Source organism: Marmota flaviventris, chromosome 9 (assembly GCF_047511675.1).
Source record: "Marmota flaviventris isolate mMarFla1 chromosome 9, mMarFla1.hap1, whole genome shotgun sequence".
Lineage (NCBI taxonomy): Eukaryota > Metazoa > Chordata > Mammalia > Rodentia > Sciuridae > Marmota > Marmota flaviventris.
Genome location: NC_092506.1, coordinates 96,689,113 through 96,703,215, shown reverse-complemented (window position 1 = coordinate 96,703,215; position 14,103 = coordinate 96,689,113). Strand labels below are relative to the sequence as shown.

The following is a 14,103-nucleotide window of genomic DNA, read 5'->3' as shown; positions in this document are numbered from 1 at the left end:
GAACCCAGGGCCTCACATGTGCTAGGCAAGTGCTCCATGACTGAGCCACAACTGTATCCCATAAAGGTACATTTTTAAGTCACATGATAGTGGCACCTGAGCAGAGCTAACAAATGTCTGCTCTGCTGGATCAGACTAAAACTTGCTCAAGACTTTGGGATTACATCAGGCAGTTATGTAATCCTGGTTTAAAACCTGTCCAGGTCAATTCCCTGTCAGAGCTAATCTTAACTTTGAATATCTCTGTATTTATGGCCTCAGCAACCTCTGGATACTTTCTTGCCCTCTGCTGTCATTTTCACTTGGCAGAAAAAAAAAATAGATGATAGATTTTTGTTGTTGTTGTTGTTGTTTTTTGGGGGGGGTATTGGGGATTGAACTCAGGGACACTCAACCACTGAGCCACATCCCCTGCCCTATTTTGTGTATTATTTAGAGTTGCTTAGCGCCTCACTGTTGTTGACTCTGGCTTTTGAACCTGAAATTCTCCTGTCTCAGCTACCAGAGCTTCTGAGATTATAGGCATATGCTACCACGCTGGCAGATGATGTTTTATTGTTAACAGATTTATTGAGATATAAAATCCACAAACCATGAGTTCACCTATTTAAAGTGTATGATTTCAGTGGTTTTTAACATATTTACAGATATATGCAATCATCACCACAGTCAATTTTAGAACATTGTCATCATTTCAAAAGCTTTGTACCCTTTGACTATCATTACTTCTACCTTCTTTTCCATAGCTCCTCATCCCTAAGTAATTAGCAATCTATTTTCTATGTAGATTTGCCTATTTTGGGCATTTCATGTAAATGGACCATAAAATATGTGACTCATTTCTTTCGATTAGCATGTTTTCAAGGTTTATCCATTGTAGAATGATAGTTTAAAAATAATTTCAATTATAAAAGTAACTGAATTTCATTTCAGATAATTTAGAAAGTCGTGAAAATTCTTCACCTTTTAACAAAAACACTTTCTAGCATTGGCTTATTATGATTGTAATAATAAGTGTGCATATAACGTTATATCCTTTTTAACTTGGTATTATGTCATAATGTTGTCTGTGTTGCCATTTCTATATCCATCATTTAAATAGCAGTATAATGTTCTATTGATTTGGGTATAGTATATAATAATTGGATATAACATATATAACATATTGAGTTGTTAATATGTAGAACAATGATATAATTCATGTTAGAATTTAGGTTACTCATTTATTTAGCATTATAACTACTAGTAGAATAAATATTTTCATTTAGTTATTTAAATATTTTCATTCAGGTATTTAGATTATTTCCTTAAGATAGATTCCCAACTTCTGCCCCATTTGTTTTTTTAGTGGTGCTGGGACATAAACCCAGGGACTGACACATGCTAGGCAAGTTGCTTTACCACTAAGCCACATTCCCAGCTCTTCTCTAAAATATTAAAAGCACTCTACATATTTACGGCATTTGTTATATGTTGCTAAACTTTTTTCCAGAAATAGGTTCTATCTAGGAAGGAAGGAAGGAAAAAAAGAAATCTGAGGAGAAGGTACTTAAAGATAGCAGATGGGCTGGGGATATAGCTCAGAGATAAAGTACATGCTTAGCATGTGGGAGGCCCTGGATTTGATCCCCAGAATCACATATAAACAAAAAGAGCAGAATTCATACATGCATGTATATATGTTATATAACCATCTAGTTTATTAAGTTGTTAAGCAATAATTAACAACATGTTCCTAGTGTTCTATGAGAGGAATTCTTTTTTTCTTGTTTGGTCATGAGACATTTTGTTCATATTAAAATCTTCAATGAAAACTTGAGGGTAAGGAAGTAAAGATAAATTCTTATATCAAAACAGATTTAAATACTTCATATGTCAAAGAAAACTACCAAAAAAGCATTTAAAAATAATTTGAAATAAGTTATTAGGACTTTAAGTACAAGCAAAATATCTAAATAATTTTCTTGAAAGCTAGTAAGAGTATTGGCAAGCCAGATAGGCTGACCCCCAGATAGTATTAGAGGACTTGGCTTTAATCTTTGTATTTGGAAAGGATTCCTTTCTAAGTGTTCCTGCTCAGACTCAATCTCTGCATTCTTGGCTTTTCTGTGATGTTTCATGATTATGTGTATTCTGCAAGGTGTATCTTCTTTTATCAATACAATTTTCTTTCCTTCTAGAAATGTTACCACTTCGTGTTTCAACGATATCGCCTGGAGCACTATACTGTGACATCAAATTGGCTGGCCTTAGGAACCGTCTTCCTCTTTGGGCTTTTATCATTTTCCCGCTCTGTGGCACTATTCAGAGGTAGATGTGCTATACGGGTATCTTAACTCACCCTCACAAGGCTCTTCACCTCAGGTTTCCCTTCATGCAGGCTTGTTTAATACATATTCAGCTTATGCTAGGAAGAGGTCTTCTTTTTTTTGAAGGAAGGGGGTGGCACAGGGATTGAACTCAGGGGCACTCACCCACTGAGCCACATCCCCAGCCTTATTTTGTATTTTATTTAGATACAGGGTCTCACTGAGTTGCTTAGTGCCTCACTATTGCTGAGGCTGGCTTAGAACTCACAATCCTCCTGCCTCATCCTCCTGAGCCGCTGGAATTTTAGGTGTGTGCCACTGTGCCCAGCAAAAAAAGGTCTTTCTTGAAGGGGGAGCATATAGAATTAATGAGTATGATGTGACTTCTTTACCTCATGATTGAAAAAGAGATTGAGAATTCCTCTTGGTATGATTAACTACACATTTTTTCTCTGTTTTTATTGATTTCCCCCCCTTTTAATGGTTATTGATGAATTAAGGAAGCCTAAACTTTGTGCTAAATTCTCATGATTATATTTTCTTACAATCATTATTGGGATCTAAAATATGAAAGTATGCTGAAAAAAACAAGATGTTTAAAGGGCAAGAAAGCCCTTATATTTGGCAAAATAGGGTCTCTGCTATAGCTATCTTCCTAAAAAAGAGACATTTTTTTATGTGTAGGGCAGGCTTGGCCCTTCACACTTCTTAAATTTTATGTGGATTATAGTGGAACATTAACATGTATTATAACTACATGTCAGAAATTCATCTTACTCATCTTTGGCTTTTATTGACTATTCCTTCCTTCCAGGATACCATGGGCCCCTTGATTTGTATCCAGAATTTTATAGAATTGCTACAGACCCAACTATCCACACTGTCCCAGAAGGTAGACCTGTGAATGTCTGTGTGGGAAAAGAGTGGTATCGATTTCCCAGCAGCTTCCTTCTGCCAGAAAAGTAAGTTACCCTTTAATTCCCAGAGTTTTAAATCAAGGAATAAAATTAGCAATCTTATGGCAGGGACTTTTTTTTTTTTTGGTGGTGCTGGGAAATGAACCCAGAGCCTTGTGCATGTGGGGCAAGCACTTTACCAATGAGCTGTATCCCCAGCCCATATGGCAGGGGCTTTTTAATTTTTGTTTTGCTTTGGAGTTTTTACAGAAAGTTATTGAATCATTTCTGTCTCTGATTGCTGTGGAATCTGCACCACACACCTATCTCTTGTATTCATTAGACTAGGTGCCATGTGTGGGTGTGCACCCTCCCCTACTTGTATCTACAATGTCAGAGGACTTTTGAAAATGTTCTGGGCTCTAGGCTTCTGCTGACAACTCATTCTGAAAATTCCTGTTTATAATTCTGTAATTATTTGATATTAATCCATTTCCTAAAGGGTCTTTAGAAACTCTAGCTAGAAAAGTATTTTTAGAGAAGAATTTTTTTTTTCAAACAATAAGTTTTTCACCAATGTATGAACACTGGGGAAAGCTATTATTAAGACATCTGTACCAGTTTCCTTTACTCTGTTGATTTGATAGCATATGCCCTGGAGTTCCTTAATTCTTTTTTTTTATTTTGGTCCTATTTAAGTAAAAGGGAAGTCTGGTTAAGATGAGTCATATTGTTCCATTTAAGACTGGCTTCAGCAGCTTAGCTTTACCTGGTAGTAGTATTATGCTTAATAAAAATCCTGTAACAAATTGAAACTTATTTTTTAAGGGGTTGACTTTGGCCTTTGCTGTTTACAATTGAAATTGTTTCATAACTGAAGATACTTTTAAGGATTATTCAGTAACAAAGTTCTGCTCCCTTAGCATGTTCTTAGTGCCAATATCACATTTCATCTTTTTCATTATATCTGATGAGTTTGCCTCAATTTTAATAAGTCCCTTTGATCACATGGTAATTGGCAATAAACTTTGACATTTCTCTGGTTGTTTCATGATATAACCATCTGGTAGCAAATTTCACTTCTGAAACTTGGTGAAAAGGATTGAGAGACCTCTAGTCACAAATTTCTCAATGATTTTTGGATTAAATTGTGACCTCTGCCTTTATGCTCCCTGGTTAAGGTTTTAGCAGAAATATTTTTTTCTTCAAATGAAATGTCTTCACATGATTTTTGTTTGTTTCAAGTACATTTAGCAATATGATCCCCTTGTGTTTTTCTTATTCTTCTTATTTGTGTTTCTGACAGTTGGCAGCTTCAGTTCATTCCATCAGAGTTCAGAGGTCAGTTACCAAAACCTTTTGCAGAGGGACCACTGGCTACCCGGGTTGTTCCTACCGACATGAATGATCAGAACCTAGAAGAGCCATCCAGATATGTAAGAACTACGTTCTCTTCTTTGAAAATAATTCTATCCCTAAAATCTCTTAGCATGTATGTTAGAATATTGATAAAAGGAGAGTTTCTTAGAAAGTGATTTCTGTAGAATGAGGGGTATAACAACCTTTGTTGAGAAAGACCAAACAGTATCACTTTTATCTTCAAATTACTTTTTATATTCTATGTAAAATATAGAATTCAATATAACTTCTAAGCTTTCCAGTGGGCTAGAAATTTTCTTATGTTTCATTCTAAAACACATTTTGGAACTCATATGATTCCTTGGCCTATTAAAATACTTGGTGGGGAACTTTCAAGTTATCAGGCTACCCTTGACCTAGCTATGACTATATTCTGGTTTTAGTACATGAATAATCAGGAAGACTATTTCCATAGTAAGTGCCATGGCGCAATCTCTGTCAGTGCCATGATCTTCTACCTACTTGACTTTACACACTCTGAGATCCCAGATGGATTTTATTTCAGTTCCTTTGAAAGATGACACTTTTTGGGCTGGGATTGTAGCTCAGTGGTAGAGTGCTCACCTCCCACGTGTGAGACCCTGGGTTCAATCCTCAGCACCACATAAAAATAAATAAGTGAAATAAAAGTATTGTGTCCAACTACAATTAAAAATTTTTTTTTAAAAAGAAAGATGACACTTTTGACATTTGATACATATAAGATCTTTGATGGCAAAAAAGGTGAGAGTAGTAAAGATTGTGCTCCTCTTGGTTCACAGAGGCAATGAAAGTTCATTTTATAAACTTATTGGAGAGCACTTCTTTTTTTTTTTTTAGCAATCTGTTAAAGAAATACTTAATAGTTTAAATGTCAAATATATTTAATTTAGGTTTTTTAAAATATCATGTTCTTAAAATGTAAAATAATGAGACTTTTACTTCTCTTCTGAAGCAAACTGGTAGCCACATATGGCCTTCTTCTCCAGATTGGGGCTGATTATACTTTCATGGAGACCCTTAGGGTTTGTTAATAGTGAGTTTTACTGTGTGGACCTTAGCTATAGTTTGTGTAAATGTGCATTATTAAACATATCCTTGGTCTGGTTCCCTGAGAAGGTAAGATATGCATTCCTACCATTCTTTTAAAGGAAGACCCTTATTCTTGTTAAAATGAAAATATCCTTTGTCAGATATGATGGCACATACCTGTGATCTCAGCTACTGGGGAGGTTGAGGCAGGAGAATCATGAGTTCAGGGGCCAGTGTGGGTAATTTAATGTGATTTTTGTCTCAAAAATATGAAGAGCTAGGGATATAATTTAGTGGCAGAGCACTTGCTTAGCATGTGTAAGGACATGGATTCAATCCTCAGTACTGCAAAAAAAAATTTTAAAATAATAAAACAAGTAAAAAGGAAAAATAAGAAAAGAAAATACCCTTTGTCAAGGTAAACTATTACAGGTCATTTTTATTTTAGCTGCAATCATTCTCCTGAAAGCAGGTTTTTATTTATGTACGGGGGATCACCATAGAGACACTGGAAAATCAAAAAGAAGGAAGCATGCACCATGAGGGGGAGACAATTTGAGTTTAGAGTGATGTTATTAGAGACTTCTTTAGGAAAAGGTAACATGGGGAGGTAAGGAAAGAACATGGACTTTGGATTCAAATAGCCTAGGTTTAAATCCCAGTATTATTTTTTTTACCTTAATGACCTTGGGCAAATTAGGTAATTTCTCTGTTTCACTACTTTGTTTCTGTCAATAAAATGGGAATAATGATACCTACTTTGGAATTATTATGAGATTTGATATTGCATCTCTATCATATTTAGCATAGATTTTCCGCATGAATGTTCTTAATCTGATATCCTTAAGAGGAAATATACTCTGCTCAAATCTCTCCTTCCCTACTGTAAATTTTTCCCAATCTGGTTTTCATTCCAGTCCATGCAGGCTCATCATTCATTGTCTTTTCTGCCTCAATGTTTTTGCTTATGTTAGTGACCCTGCCTGCTTATGTTAGCTACCCAAGAAGCCTACTATTTAAGTCTGTATTGAGTAGTTCTTCCTTTAAGGATCTTAAGTATTTATCTGTTCATTTAGCCTTTTAATTTCATTCTCTTATTATCTAAATATTTCTAATATGTATGTCATACCATTCCTCATCAGATTTGTGAATGCTATGAAGGGAATGACTACATCTTATTTCTTTTGTATTCTCACCAGCTAAGTGCCTAATGGTTAACCTTTAGAGTAGTCTTCTCTTACCTGCAAGGTTTTCAGGAGATTCCCAAAACCATGGATGGTACCAAACGCTATGCCTACTACGTTTTTTTTCCTGTGCAAGCATACCTATGGTAAAGTCTAATTTATGAATTTGTCACAGTAAGAGATTAACAATAAACAATCACAAAATAGAACAATTCTAACAATATACTGTAATAAAATTATGTGAATGTGGTCTCTTTCTCAAAATGTCATATTGTACCATAAATCTTAGCAACCTCATCATATTTTTTTTCTTAATAATTTGAAAAATTTTACCTCTTCACTTAAAGAGAGTACTTTATGGCTTATTTTGGGCATACCCAAATTGCCAGCATCACTACTTTTGTGCTTGGGACCATTATTAAGTAAAATAAGAGTTATTTGAACAATAGAACTACTGTATTATTATAGTTGATCTGATAACTGAGATGGCTACTACGTGACAGGTAGTACAAACAGCATAGATATGCTGGGACAGTGTGATTTCACCATGCTACTCAGAATGGTGTACAATTATAAACCTATAAATTGTTTAGTTTTTGAATTTTCTATTTAACATTTCCAGACTATGGTTGACTAAGGGTGACTTGAAACCATGAGAAAAGCAACCTTGGATAAGGGAAATACTTACTATATGTGCTTTCTCAGTGGAGAATGAATATTCATCATCATTGTGCTAAGGAGGTTGAGAGAAAGCTGATTAGAAAATCTACAGTGACCTTTTACAATATATCTTAGGCTTTGGAGACTGATTAGATCTGGTTAGATCATCTTCCCATATTTTCTGCAATCAGACATTATGAAATTTAGTTAAGTGACTATGTATTAGCTTTACCCCAAAGGTGGGGATTTTTCAGAATGCCAGTAGGAGTCACCATAACGCCAGCTGATAATAGAAGGGACAAGCAAGTCCTTTTCTGCTAGGCATAAAATCTCCATTCTTGTGTTTGTCCTTACTTTTGTGGCTAAGAGTTATCCTTCAGAGTTCCCTGTGTTCTGCATGCCAGGGAAAGTGCCCACTCACCTTTGGCCCTTTGTGAAGTAGCAGGGACATTTGGTGATTTACTACTAATTTTACATATGAACTGTGATCGAGGATCACGTGTTTTAGCTGTTTTAAAAAATTGTTTTCCTGTGATAATAAAAGTGGTAAGCATTCATTGTATGAAATAATGAAAACTATGGACAAGAAAAAAATAATCTGTCATCTGACTACCTAAGTGTTAACCACTGTTGCCATTTTAATGTGTTTTGTTTTTCTTTTTTGCAGATATGTACATTTGTATATAAACAGAAATCTAAATAATTTTTAAATTTTAATGTGTTTAATTCTTTAAGAAATAGTACCAGAATTATGGCTGTCATGTCTAAATCTTTGCTGTGTTACACTCATGTTTGTTACTTTTGTATCAGCCCTAGTTGTAAGTCCAGGTTCATTCAAGAAGGTATGGAAATTCGGTTCTCCATCAAATCTGAGTATCCTCACTAGTGGCATTATTTTTACCTGCCCTTTCGCTCCGAGTAACAGGTTTTTGCCAGCTCATAGTTCAATCTGTCCTGTTTCTGTTCTGCATAGAAATGAGGAAAAATGTATGACCTCCTTCATTTCACTATACTCCTTAACCTCTGAGTTTGTCAAGATTTAGGAGTATTTGTAAAGGTTCTGTGGTTTCTATCGTTCTGTTAAAACTGTGTTGCAGAACTAATTTTTTTCCTGCATATGTACTTTCCATGGTAGAAATCGAATAGCTGTTGAACATTCCATTATCGAACAGTGGACATTTACAATAGTTCATGTCAAGATTTTCTGTTAGAATCAAGGTCCAAATTTATTTTATTTTAGATTTTTTTAGTTGTGCTGAGGTTAACCCTAGGGCTTCATATATGTCAGACAAGCACACTACTCTTGATCTACATCTCCAATCCCCTCCAAATCAGAATTTAGAAGATAATGTTCAGTGTCATTGCTCTAGTTATTGAGAAATTTAAACTTTTGTGAGTGTGTGAGGGTGAATGATATCTTTCTTACTCCAAATCTGCTATTGGATTTGGGAGCTATCTAGTCAATGAGTAAACCTCTGGAAGAAAGTAGCTGTTCAGGAGAGAGCTTATAGGGAAAGACTTGAAGCATAAGTGGACTTGCCTATATATAGTATCTTTGAAAAATAGAGTTTGATCATTGATTAATTTTTTCCTCAAACAGCAATATAATAATTTATGCTGCAATGAAGCTAAAAGTCATTGTTCAGTAAAACCCACAAGATTAGTGGGGAAATGGGGTTAGGGACACAATATTTGAAAACTTAGTGATATGTTAAAAAAAAGAGGAGCCTGATGTGGTGGTGCAGGCCTGTAATCCTAGCAGCTCTGAAGGCTGAGGCAGGAGGATCACAAGTTCAAGGCCAGCCTCAGCAATTTAGCAAGGCTCTAAGCAACTTAGCAAGACCTTGTCTCTAAGTAAAATATAAAATAAAAAAGGGCTGGGGATGTGTCTCAGTGGTTAAGCACCCCTGGGTTTAATCCCTGGTACAGGGTGGGTGGGGTAAGGAATCAGGCACAGTGATGCACACCTGTAATCCCAGTGACTCAGGAGGCTGAAGCAGAAGAATCCAAGTTCAAGATCAGCCTCAGAAACTTGATGAGACCCTGACTCAAAATAAAAAAACAAAAAGGGACTGGGGTTGTGGCTCAGTGGTAGAGGACTTGTCTAGTACATGTGAGGAACTGGGTTCCATGCTCAGGACCACATAAAAATAAATAAAATAAAGGCATTGTGTCTATCTACAAGTAAAAAAAGAAGGACTGGGAGGGAGGTAGCTCGGTGGTAAAGTGCCTCGGAGTTCACTTCCCCTGTAAAAAAGAGAATAAATAGGAACCTAATAAAAATGTAGCACAGCTTTTTACATGTTAAATGGTTAAAAGTTCATAAATATTATAATAAATATGGCAGTTTACTTTGTAAATGTTTGGCATTTGCTTTTGGGATGGTGTTAGAAGAGTTGCATCTTGAAGTAGTGGATTATCTGAATCTGACAGTGTTAATACCATAGTGGATTGGTGAGTGTGATGTGGGGAACTGAGGAGGGTATGGATATTTGTGTGTGCTTTACGTCCTTTTTAATTTTCCTTCTGATTGGTTCAGCTGGGCACAGTTTCCTGCGTTCGCCTAGTGTTTCTTGTAGATGAAATGATACATAACCAAATGGAAAAATTAAATTATGCTCATAATCTTCCCTAATATATCTGTTGTGTTAACAAATTTGTGTTTTCAAAATAAGTATTAACACAAAACTGTTTATTCAGTTAAAGCTTCCTTTATCTCATTTTTCTTTATCCGTGCTTTTTCCAGTTACCAATAGGAACAATTATGGATTTAGAAGGGAACTTAAGGTATCAAGTCTTTGATCTCCTTCATTTTATGGGTGAAAGACTTCAGGTTTAGGGAGATTGGAACTTGACAAAGATTAATCTTGGTATAAGAAGCTTTGTTTCAGGATCCTCAGTAGTCTTTTCTTTCCCAATAGTGAGGATTGAACCCATGGGTGTTCTACCATTGAGTTACATCCCCAGCCCTTGTCTTTTTTTTTTTTTGTGGTGCTAGGGATTGAATCCAGGGCCTTGTGCATGCAAGGCAAGCACTCTACCAACTGAGCTATATCCCCAGCCCGTCATTTTTTATTTTTGAGAAAGAAAGGGTTTTTCTAAGTTGCTAGGCTGGCTACAAACTTGTGATCCTCCTGCTTCAGCCTCCCAAGTTTCTGAGATTATGGGCAGTCACTATGGCACCCAACTCTACTTTAGATTATTTATGACCTTCTGGAATTTCATATAAATAGAATTACAAATGTATGCAGTCCTTTATGTCTAGCCTTTTTTTCCTCAACATTTTTTTCCCCCAGTACTTGGAGATTGAACCCAGGGCCTTACATATACTAGGCAAGTGCTCTATTACTGTGTACGTTCCCTTTTTTATTTTTTATTTTGAGACAGGTTCTTACCAAGTCACCCAGGCTGTCCTTGAACTTGTGATCCTCCTGCCTCAGCCTCCTAAGTTGCTGAGACTATAGGTGTGCACTTCTGCATCTGGCACCTGGATGTTCTTTTCTTACCTCTTCTTTCATGTTATCACATGATGGTTAATCATCTTTGATGTAACAAGATTGAATACATATAAATAGCATTATTTTTTTCAAAGTCACTTTTCATTTCTAGAGCTGTTTTATTTGTGCCACATACTTTCAATAGTAAATATTGTGTTTATCTATAAATAGAAATTATTGGGGTATCACCCCACTTCTTTCTTCTCTTTTTCTCTCAATTTGTTCTTTTTCCTTCCCTTATTAGAGGAGAAAATAAATCGCCATATTGGTCTCCTTTCTAATTACCAGTGTCGGGTATCAGAGCAAGCAGATTCAAATTGCTGTCATAGATACAATGTGATCAAATTGGAATCTACCAAGAATTTAAATGGAACTTTTCAAAAAACTTTTTGCTTTAAACTAATCCCCTAGTTTTCATTATGTTGATATTTAGGAAAATTAATTGATGTTTTCATGATGTATAGGGATTGAATGACCAAAAATTTTTACATGTAAGTTTACATTTTTATAGTGTAGTAAATTTTTTCTTGCAAGTTTAAAGATTCAGTCAACAAATACATATTTAGCATAACTGTATGTGGGATAGGAAAACTATAAGATAGTCTGTGCCTCTGGATGGCGACTACATTTTTTTAATTTAGCTGGAGCATATATAAAAGAGGAAATGAAAAGCTAGAAAAATACTTGAACTCTTTCCCTCTCTAATGTTTCCTCCTAGGCTTAGTGTTCTTATTTCAATAAAGGAATTACACTAGGAGAATACTGATGATGGGTAGCATGATGTCATTCGCAAAAGCACTGACCAGGAGTTAGGAGAGCATGAGTGTCTTTTGGGAGCCCAATGAAGTGTATATTCTTTTTAAATGACAAGGATTTTCAAGACCCTTGCTTTTTTTTTTTTTTTTTTTTTTTTGGCATCTCTTTCCAATTTGCAATAACTATATCTGAAATCCAGTTGGAGTGTTTATATCACAGTTTATTCTTTTACTTATTTTCTTATCAAATACTTTATGATGGTAAAATTGACTTTGAGACATGATTCCTGGGCATGTACCTCATGACCAAAGATAGAAGTGGACTTACTGCTTCTGTCCCAGAGGTGATGAATAACTAGTAATAACTAAAAACTAATAACTAAAAACTATGAGGGACTGACTCTGTGCTGTACTGATGTGTGAGAGTTGAGAAATTATCACTGCAATCTCAAACTCTGACAATGTTTCCATTGCAGACAATATTTATTTTATTACTGCTTAGCTCTCCTTGGTTCATGCCTCCCCTGACAAAATGCACACCTTGTATTATTGGTATCTTAGCCTCTATCTCAGGTCCTGTTTTCTTTGAGGATATGTATTTTTGTTTACTTTTGTGGTGGCATTAAGTTGTCATTCTTCACATGTTTATTGATGTAAACAGTGTAAAATCTATGATCATTAAGTTAACTTGAATTTCCTCACCATTACCTGTTTTTCTTTGGCTTAGAGGTACTCATTTGTTCTTCTCCAAAGCTTCTAGTGGGTTGGTTAGAAATGGAAAATAGTCACATTTCTTTCAAAATGAGTCTTAAATGCTTGTGTTTTACAAAATTTTAAATTAAGGCATATTTTTAGCTTCGACAGCTGGTTGATATGTAGCCTGTGACTAATGAAATGAAACACATTTTTGTTTCACGATCATGTGTTAATGTCACCCTACAATTTTGTTATTTTTGATGCAAGAAAGAATGATTAAATCTGAAGAAACAAAAAAAAAATGAGCTCTTTGCTTACACTTAAGGCAGATTTAAATCTAGTCTTTTGATTTTTGAATTGTAGATGATGTAGTTATGGAGCATAATCTCAGATTTTGCAGTATGAGATATTCATAAAATTGAGAAAAGAAACTATTCTTTCTGATTCTAATCCAACTAGTATTACTTTAGCTTTTAGAGCCAAGGGGCAGTAGATATTTGGTGATACCAGGCGTTTAGACTGAGGAATTGCAAACTAAAGATGGGTTTTTACTAAAATGGTATATGTAACATGATCCAGGTTTTGTGAGGAAAGTCAATGTCTGCAGAGGAAAAGGTCTGGAATATTCACTGACAGGTTGGTGGTGATTTTATTTGGATAAGAGTGGTGTGATTTATTTATTTATTTATTTTTGTACTAGGGATTAAACCCAAAGGAGCTCTACCACTGAACTACATCCCCAATTATTTTTTTTTATTTATTGCCTTGAGACAGGGTCTTGCTAAGTTGCTGAGGCTAGCCTTAAACTTGGCATCCTCCTGCCTCAGCCTGCCAAGTCACTGGAATTATAGGCATGAATCATCACACCCTGCCACATAAATAATTTTTAAAAGTACTTTTTTCTTACATTTTTTAATAATAAATCATATTGTACTTTCATCATTCAAGAAAAATAAATAAAGATAGTAGGTTTATAGACATCAAACCTTTGAAACTGCCTGGAAGATCTATCTGAGGTGTCATTTAAAAACCACTTAGCATGTTGTCAGTGATCTGAGTTTCTGTCTAGGCACAAGGAGAACTTTCAGCTCAATATTGAGAGAATTTTTCTGTTAAGTCATTTTTTGCCTCTTAGCCTTTGGCCTCTTAACTAAATTAATTAAGTCCTTATATTTAAGGGCTAAGGTTGTAGCTCAGTGGTGGAGCGCTTGCCTAGTACATGTGAGGCACTGGATTCAATCCTAAGCACCACATATAAACAAACAAACAAATAAATAAATAAAGGTTTTGTGTCCATCTACAACTAAAAATAGTTTTTATTTTATTTTTTGAATGTGATAAAGCTTTTAATGAAGAATTTATTCTTTTTTTGCATTTTATTTTATTTATTTATTATTTGTTTTAAGTAGTTACACATGACAGTACAATGATCTTGACATATCATACATTTGAATCAGATGGGGTGTAATTTCTCATTTTTCTGAGTGTACAGGTTGCAGAATCATATTGGTCATACAGTCACGTATATACACACAGCAATAATAATGTTTATTTTATTCTGCTGTCCTTCCTTTCCCCCCTCCCCCTCCATCACTTCTCTCTACCCAATCTAATGTGACACACTTCTTTTTTTTTTTTTCCCTCACATCGTCATACATGTATTCTGTATAACAGTA

The 14,103-nt window shown here is 35.2% G+C and overlaps 1 protein-coding gene across 5 annotated transcripts in view; it reads left to right on the top strand.

The window, feature by feature from the left end:
• The window catches only part of Alg9 (ALG9 alpha-1,2-mannosyltransferase), an 84,863-nt gene that overhangs the window by 29,865 nt on the left and 40,895 nt on the right, over nucleotides 1-14,103 (top strand). For all 5 annotated transcript variants that reach the window (XM_027930705.2, XM_071616699.1, XM_071616696.1 and 2 more), the window contains 3 exons: nucleotides 2,181-2,310; nucleotides 3,124-3,271; nucleotides 4,512-4,641. In XM_027930705.2, the coding sequence (XP_027786506.1) occupies nucleotides 2,181-2,310; nucleotides 3,124-3,271; nucleotides 4,512-4,641 (408 nt within the window). The remainder of the gene's footprint in view (nucleotides 1-2,180; nucleotides 2,311-3,123; nucleotides 3,272-4,511; nucleotides 4,642-14,103) is intronic.